The sequence below is a fragment of the Octopus bimaculoides genome, chromosome 21 (genome assembly GCF_001194135.2).
Source record: "Octopus bimaculoides isolate UCB-OBI-ISO-001 chromosome 21, ASM119413v2, whole genome shotgun sequence".
In the NCBI taxonomy this organism is placed as follows: Eukaryota; Metazoa; Mollusca; class Cephalopoda; order Octopoda; family Octopodidae; genus Octopus; species Octopus bimaculoides.
Genome location: NC_069001.1, coordinates 36,464,005 through 36,473,139, shown reverse-complemented (window position 1 = coordinate 36,473,139; position 9,135 = coordinate 36,464,005). Strand labels below are relative to the sequence as shown.

Genomic DNA, 9,135 nt, shown 5'->3' with positions numbered 1-9,135 from the left:
TATATATATATATATATATATATATATATATATATATACACACACACACATTTATATATATGTGATATTTTCTGGTTTCAAGGGAGACGTGTCAATTGAATGTAAGATACAGATAATCAGATGAATGTAAAAGAGAAACATAAAGACTCACAGAACATTCTTCCATTCTTTACATTTCAAGAAAAATATATTTTTGCCTTCAAAACATTTAAAAGACATATGCGCTCATACATGAGTATTTGTGCATGCGTGTGTGCATATGCATCCATATTCCCCTTTCATAATCACAACTATAGGAATTTCTAAAACTGGAACTACACCCCAGAAAATATTTTGGTACAGAAGATATGGCTGTTCAAAGAACAATGCAAGGACATAAATGGTACTTAGCTTATCAAGGCAACTCAATTCACACACACAAAGGAAAACGAAAAAAAAGTCTGGAGCTAACTTGACCAGGATTTGAACTCATAATATGAAACAAAGAACTGTTTTTGTTTATTACTCTCAGCCATTACATTTTGCATAGACACACACACACACACACACAAACAGACATACATGCACACACACACAAATACACATGAAAATACTTACATAAACATGTATACATACACACACACACACACACACACACAAACACACACACACACATAAACAGACATACATGCACTCAAAGAGACACACACAAATACACATGAAAATACTTACATAAACATGTATACATACACACACACACACACACACACAAACATGCGCACAAACTTATCCACACACATGTATGCAAACATAGACACAAAAACATACATACATAAACACACACACACACACACACAAACACACATGAAGATGTAAGCACAGATATACGCATGAATAAATATACACACAAACACCCATACATATACACGCATAAACAGAGACCAATTATGCGAAGAACAAGAAATATTTTCACTGAAAGAGTTTGATTAAAGATCTATAAAATGGAATTTAATAATCAATATGTAAATATTGGAAGGAATATTTTGAAAATGTCTAGGGATAGATTTGAAGAAGAAATGATGATGGATTAGGAACAATTTTTCAGTAAAAGCCATTTCGGAAACGTTCTTAAGACATCAACAAACGTGAAATGTCAAGGTTTCTTGTTGTTTACCGTTTCCAAGTTTCCACAGAAATAACAAGAGAGTAAGAAAAAAAGAAAAAGAACAATAAACAAAATGTTGATTTTTTTTTTTGTCACCCATGTTCCAACTTTAAGACATACTACTACTACTACTACTACTACTACTACTACTACTACTGAGACATGCATATAGCCACACGCATACAAATATCTATTTATCTACAGACACACACATATATATATATATACACACACACACACACACACACAAGCACACAGATATCTTAACCTCTATTTGTGATTGCATGTGTTTATGTGAGAGTCTATATACATATAGATATACATACATAGATATCTACATATACACACACACATATCTTAGTCCATATGTGTGTGTGTGTGTGTGTGTGGGGGGGTTTATGTGCATGTATGTATGTGTACATACACACATATATATATATAAATATTAATCTATGTGTATGTCAGTGTAAGTATATATATATATATATATATATATGTATGTACAAAGACACGCACACATATATCCACCCATATACCCTCATACCCACACTCATACACAGACCACACATATACATACAGAGCTAAGTAAATAGATGCAGACAGAGAAGCGTGTGTGTGTGTATGTGTGTGAGAGCATGTAATAAAAGAAAATGAAGACTGTGAAAATATAGATGACGATGATCGTTAAGTAAGCCAAAGGCAAATTAATTTAGATTTTACAAAATTAGACAAAACAGCAAATGGAAAACATGGCTTTTTAATGAAAGCACATCTCCGAGGCAATGTGCAATCAAATGATAACACACACGCATATATATATATATATATATATATATATATACACGCATATTTATATAAGGGCATTACTATATATTACTATATATGCATATATACATATGCATATGTGTGTGCACACACACATATATATATGTATGTATATATATATATAGATATGCATATATACATATGTGAATATTTCCTCAGGCGGGTGACATGATTATAGTGACATTGAAGTGACAAGTTTTTAAAAGCAACAGGAAGATTTATGTTATTCAACCCTGACAAACCCAAATGGAGAAATGCATGCGCCTTTCTTGTTGAGACTGATGCATATTTGCCACTCATTATCAGCTCCATTTCGTTTTCCATGAACATTTTTATTCAGATTAATATTAAAATTATTATTATTATCATCATTATTATTATTATCATTCCATATATGTATGTATGTAAAATAAAATTCATATGTTAAAAATCAATAGGAATTTTGAGAGAAAGGCAGGACGGCAGAAGTATAAAATTTCAATGTAGATGTGATCAAAAAATGGTTTTTGAATGTTAGAAAGGAATATAAATTAGTGTTAGAGAAATATGAATTAATGGGGAAAAATAGGGGAAAAAAGGTTAAAATATGAGAAAAATCTCAAATGAAAAGGAAAGAGATGATGGCCAATGTAACAGTTTATAAGCAAAGTGTGAAGTTTAATAAGGTTGGAGTGGAGCAGTTTACGAACGGCAAAGTCAACCTTGGTGTAATTTCAACTCAGAATATAGAAATGGATGAAATACTGCTAAGCATTTTGTCTGGCATGTTAAAAATTCGGCCAATTTGCCACCCTTATAATAATAATATTAATATTTTCTACTCTAGGCACAAGTAACAAAATTTTGAGGGAGGGGGCCCAGTTGATTAGATCAACCCCAGTACACAACTGGTACTTAATTTATCACCCTGAAAGGATGAAAGGCAAAGTCAACCTCGGTAGAATTTGAACTCAGAATGTACAGACAGACGAAATACTGTTAAGCATTTCACCTGGCGTGCTAACCGCCTTATAATAATAATAATAATAATAATAATAATAATAATCCTTTCTACTATAGGCACAAAGCCTGAAGTTTAGAAGAGGTAGATAGCTGATTGCATCACCCCCAGCACATAACGGCTACTTAATTGATCAACCCTAGAGTGTAATGGATACTTAATTTATTAACCGTGAAAGGATGAAAGCCAAAGTCGACTTCGGCGGAATTTGAACTCAGAACATAGTGACGTGAAATATAGCTAAGCATTTTGCTTTGAATGCTAAAGATTCTGCCAGCTCACCACCTTAAATAATAATAATAATGATCTCTGGTATATGTCAATTATTTTCAAACTTAACGATAAATCTGGTGTTAATGTTCTTTTTTTTTTTGTGTTGCACTTTTGCACTTTTAACGAAGATGAACATCATAATAAACACAAATGACTTCGACTTCAAATTAGCAGCTGATTCAGTTACGACTTGGGGGAAAAGTAAAAGAAAAAAAGAAAATCAATATTTGGTCGGTTTCCGATGAAGATTTTATACAAATCACAGAAAGGTTAACTCCATAATCATGTCGCAAACGATATAAAAAAAAAAAACATATACATACACATACACGTCTGTGTGTGTGTGTGTATGTATATATATATATATATATATATGTATAAAACCCACATTGAAGAAATAATGTATAACCGATACTGGAATTTATTGGACTAAGATTTCTCAGCATGACCAATTAATGATTTCATTACCGTTTTTTGTTACTTCTTTCCCTGATATAAAAACCACTCGTTAATACATAATTAGGAGAACTGGCTGAGTAAATAACCGCAATCATCTTCATTATTTATAATAATTGCTGTTTAGTACGTATGTTTGAAACATCAGGCATGGCCTTGTGGTTTTGGTTTCAATTCTAGAATGTGGTACCGCGGGCAAGTGACAACTCTGGCCATGCTGGAACACCACCTCGAAGGATTTTAGTCGAACAAACTAAACCCAGGGCTTTTTTTTTTAAAGCCTAATACTTATTCTATTGGTCTCATTTGCTGAACTGCTAAGTTATGGGAATGTAAACACACCAACACCAGTTAAGAAGCGATGACGGGGGGGGGGGCAATTAGATGCACTCATGTAGATGAATGCACACATATATGATAAGCTTCTTTCAGTTTCCGTCTACCAAATTCATTCACAAGGCTTTGGTTGGCCTGAGACTATAGTAGAAGACACTTGCCCAAGGTGCCACACAGTGGGACTGAACCCAGAACCATGTGGTTGGTTAGCAAGCTACTTAGCACACAGCCACTCTAGTTGAATAAAACTCAAGAATTTTGTTTCTAATATCAATTTAGTGTTTACCGTTCAACAGACCAACCATTATTAGCAGCAGAGAATGAACGAAAAGGCATAGAAATATAGAATTTATAATGTTTACTAAACTAGTAAAACTGATAATAATTGGTAGATTTTTTCCCCATTTATTTAAAAGGCAGCAGCTGTGACCAAAATTTAAAATGTTTGTTAGAAAAATGGTGCAACGCAGAATTCATTTCCAAATTTATGTTATATTTATTTCTAATGTGGCTCAATGTAAGATCTGAAAGTAATGTGTGGATGCAAGTATTAATATTTACAGACCTAATCAACCCATAACCAACAATGGAAATGAAATATTTACAAGGAAGCCGTACGTTTTCTTCTTTTAATGAAGACTGCATATGAGAAAGAATAACAGCTATGTGAACGAAATAATGAAAAGAATACAAACATTTGATATTAGTTTTGAACAAGAAAAAAGTGGTGTATACACATACACACACACTTCATGTTCATGACTGCATCATACATATATATATATACATATATATACTTTATTTTAAAGCAGCAGAAACATAAAGAAAACTGTTACTCGGAGTTTCACATTTCCATTCATCGGACAGTTTTCTTTACTGATGCATTTCAAAACTGTCCGATGAACGGGAACGTGAAACTCCGAGTAACAGTTTTTTGTTATATTTCTGCTGCTTTTAAATAAAGCATATTACTCTACCTCTGGTATTTGAGTACTCTTTTTTCCACCTTGTTGCACATTTATGTGCTTACTCCGGTATATATATATATATATATACACACACACACACACATATATACCATATATACACGTATATATATATATATATATATATATATATATATATATATATATATATATATATACACACACACATATACATACATATATACCATATACACACACACACACATATATATACATATAGATAGATATGGACATATATGTGTTTGTGTAAAGTGGTGTAAATGCTTTGCAGTATTCAAGTCCATGAAAGAGACACTACTCTCTTAAGGGACATAACCCAGTTGCACTTACCGTTCAGTTGAAACATAAAAATATGAGCATAAGACTAATCAATACACTCGTTGATATAATCAATGAAAAAACAAAAATAAAAAAAAAACAAAAACTGAACATACCCTTGAAGGTGTTGCCCCAGCCTGGCCATAATCTAATGACTGAAACCAGTAAAGAAAAGAAAAAAAAAATTCTCCTCCTCCCAAGAGAACAAAACAAAAGATCCAATTGTGTTTAACCCATTACACTCTTGGAATGAACAATTAAAATCACTATTAATGATAACGAAGACAGCAATGATGATGATGATGACGATGATGCTGGCAGTGATGATGACAATGACAATACCATTAAGGAGAATGATGACAGGAATAAAAAAAAAAAAAGAGAGCCAAAACAAAAGAAACAAAATAAGAAATAAATGGCATGTTAGCCATTTTAAACAAGAGCTAATTAACTAATGACATTAATAGTTTCTAGCTACAATAATAACGAGTATAACAAAATGTAAATTTTTTTCTATGTCGTTCTCCATGTAATTAATAAACAAGATATACTCTACAGGTTATCTCTGCTGCTCATTCAATAATAGCAATAATAATAATAATAATAATAATAATAATTATTATTAACATTCAGTTATTTACATCCATATTCCATTAATCCGGCAATTGTTCTTTTTTTATATCTTCTCACATAAAGAATTAAAACTGTAAATATTATTCTGATGGGTTCTCTCTCTACATATATATACACATACACATATATACACAGCTGCATACATATACATATATATTGTTCAATAATATAGAGGAAATGTTTTGTTCATATTGAATGTGTCTGTGTGTGCATGTATACATATCTGTCAATGTACGCACATCTATATATATATGTATATTCGATATGACTAAAAAATTTACTGATGCATTTCATTGAACGCAAAAAATATATATATTGTCAAATTATTCAATACCCAATACATATAAGCTGTTTTGTTTTTCTTTTCTTGTTTTTGGTTTTATAATTCGTTTATTCACCTCCCACTGCCGCCACCATCCATTAATTCAGAATCGTACATGAAACCATTAAAGCATTTACAGTAGATAAAACCTGAAAAACCATGACGACTGCCAGAGGTATATTCACTGTAATTACAGCTGAGACAAAAAAAGGGCCTCCACAGGAAAGAGCCGGCCAAGTAACTGCGCATTTATGCATAAGCTTGAGCAAGTTTTTCTTTTTTCTTCAGAAAACAGGGCTAATTTAGCTGTTTGTTTCTTCATCGATTGAAAAACTAATGAGCAACCTTAATTGATTCTTGAACCTTATTGGGTCCTCATCAGAGGTGTCTACATCAATTTAGACTAATCCCAGAGAAAAGAAGCAACCAATTTGTTTATATACTCAACAAATCCAGTAACAACAGAGAACTGGGGCAACTAATTTGCAACAGGAGCTGGTGAATGAGGGGACTGTTTTGGAAAGGGTCTACAGGTTCTAATGCCCTTCTTGGCACCAAAAGTTCTGCCAGTTCTCCCTTCTGGCTTAGTACCATTCTTATCAACCCCTGAAAGGATAGAAATGCAAAGCTGACCTTGATGAGATTTGAACTCAGGATGTAGAGAGCCGGAACAAATAGTAGGAGGCTCTAATGACTCAGCTAGTTCACTGCAATGACTATGCCAAGACCCTCTCTTTATTTCTTAATCTGTTTGTTTGCTTTTTTTTCTTTTGACCTTTTAGCTAATATGCACATATATATATACACACACAGATGCATATATATATATATATATATATATATATATATACACACATACATACAAATATATACTTATAAATATGCATATATGCATAATCTATCTCTGTATTTATATACAGGCCATGTGCATTCACATATACGTGTGTGTGTGTTTGATTTTAACTTTTTGGTTGATTAAACAAAGTAATGAATGACAGTTTTCTGTGGCTGAAATCCTTTTTCAACAAATCATGCAAAACTACTAAATTTGCAGAACCACACAACGAACAGAGAGTGTGGGTACCAACCCTACCACACCCCCAAAAAGAAAAGAAAATGTGAAAAGAACAAAAAAGAAAAAAATCAAAACAAAACAAAAGCCATCATAACCTAAGCTAAATTTATTGTACAGAAATATTTCAGTGAAATCTTTGTGAATGGCAAGGAATAAAGGCGATGTGACTGTGAAGACATGAATGGACTTATGTATACTTAACCTTTAGCATGCTGAAAGCAAATTCTGTTGCTGGATGAGTTTTCTCCCCTGTAGCTGCAGGCACATTGTGTTGCATCAAGAGGGAGAGATAACTCATATGGTAACATGATTTGCATTCAGCGTGCTAGAGGTGAAAGCGTGCTAAGAGGATTGAAATGTGTGTCTCCAAAGTCACCGTGTCTGTTATAGACTCTATGAAGCTGTGAATGGACTTCCGTATATATTCAAAAAAGGGCTGAAGGGACCAAAATGTTTGCCCCCAAAGTAATTGGTCGCTATGTCTGTTATAGATTACATTAGTCTTTCTCCTGACCATATTTTGGAAAAATATATTTTAATCTGAGTCAACAACCCTTTCTGTGTGATTCATGTAATATTTACCTTTTCTTGATATGAGTACAACAGTACTTTAAAAAAGGGAAAATATTTGTAACAAAAAACATAAAATTAAAAGCAAAAGAGTTTTTTTTTTTTTTTTTAGCAATAACAATATAAGAGATTAATTTTAAATAAAGTTCAGTACCCAATGATAGATAAAATGGTCGAATAAATGTCAGGGAAATGTTAAAGAATGTCTAGAAATCCAAAGAGTGATACCTTAAAATGAGGTGTACTAATTTAATAGTCAGTACTAACAATAGATGTGCTCTAAGTATGACTTCTGGTTTGTTTTCAGTGTAGGTACTTTTAACGATAGCTCAAGGTTATTTCAGTGCTTTCGTGTCAACAATAACAAACATCAATTATTATTAATAATAACGATAATTATAATAATCATTATTAACAACAACCAAACGAACAAAATTTGAAAAGTAGGTTGGCAGCGGTGTGAATGTGACATCCGTCTAACATACAAACTAGAGGTGTTACTTGACTAAATGTCTCGCTAAGAGGGAGTGAGGCTGAGAGAAGCAGTGATAAGGTGATTTGTTATTGAACAGGGTCCGATGATGATATTAAAAGGGTCTAAGGGTCTCATTCATCGTTTTCTTTCATCAATGAAGGGTAAACGAACAAAAAAAAAAAAAAAAAAAAAAAAAAAAGCCAATTAGCAAGGAGAGCTGTAATGTGCTGTTATTTGTTTATTGATAAGGCCCTGAAGGACTCACCCATCACTTTTTGAAAGTTCCGTGTTTTCAAAGGATGGACAATGGAAGTAGAAATCAGGATAAAGGGACAGCCTGGAAATGCAACCATAGCATTAAATAAAAAATAAAAAAAATTAATTCATTTATAATAAAAATAATAATAATAATAACGATGATAAAAGCAATGTAGGTAACAAAGTCAATGAGTATTCAAAGAGAATTCTTCGAGGATTGTTTAGACCATTCCTTTCTCTCCTTCAGGCGGTGGACACAGTCACTTCAAATGTGACAATGCAAAAAGAAGGGGATGAAAAAGCAGAAATAAAAAAACAACATTTGAAGTCATTTTTTTTTTAATTTGAATACCTGTCAGTTCCAAGAGATATTATTTCGATTTATCTTTAAAAACAAAAAATCATTGAAAAGATGTTAGATCTTCAAAATATCTTAAATCTTGAATAAAAAAAAAAAAAAAAAA

The 9,135-nt window shown here is 32.3% G+C and overlaps 1 protein-coding gene across 1 annotated transcript in view; it reads right to left on the bottom strand.

The window, feature by feature from the left end:
* LOC106875065 (neuron navigator 2) overlaps positions 1-9,135 on the bottom strand; it is a gene marked incomplete at its 3' end in the record, with an annotated part of 294,273 nt that overhangs the window by 205,230 nt on the left and 79,908 nt on the right. Inside the window, exon 3 of the mRNA XM_052975421.1 lies at positions 8,679-8,750. Coding sequence (XP_052831381.1) covers positions 8,679-8,750 — 72 coding nt within the window. The remainder of the gene's footprint in view (positions 1-8,678; positions 8,751-9,135) is intronic.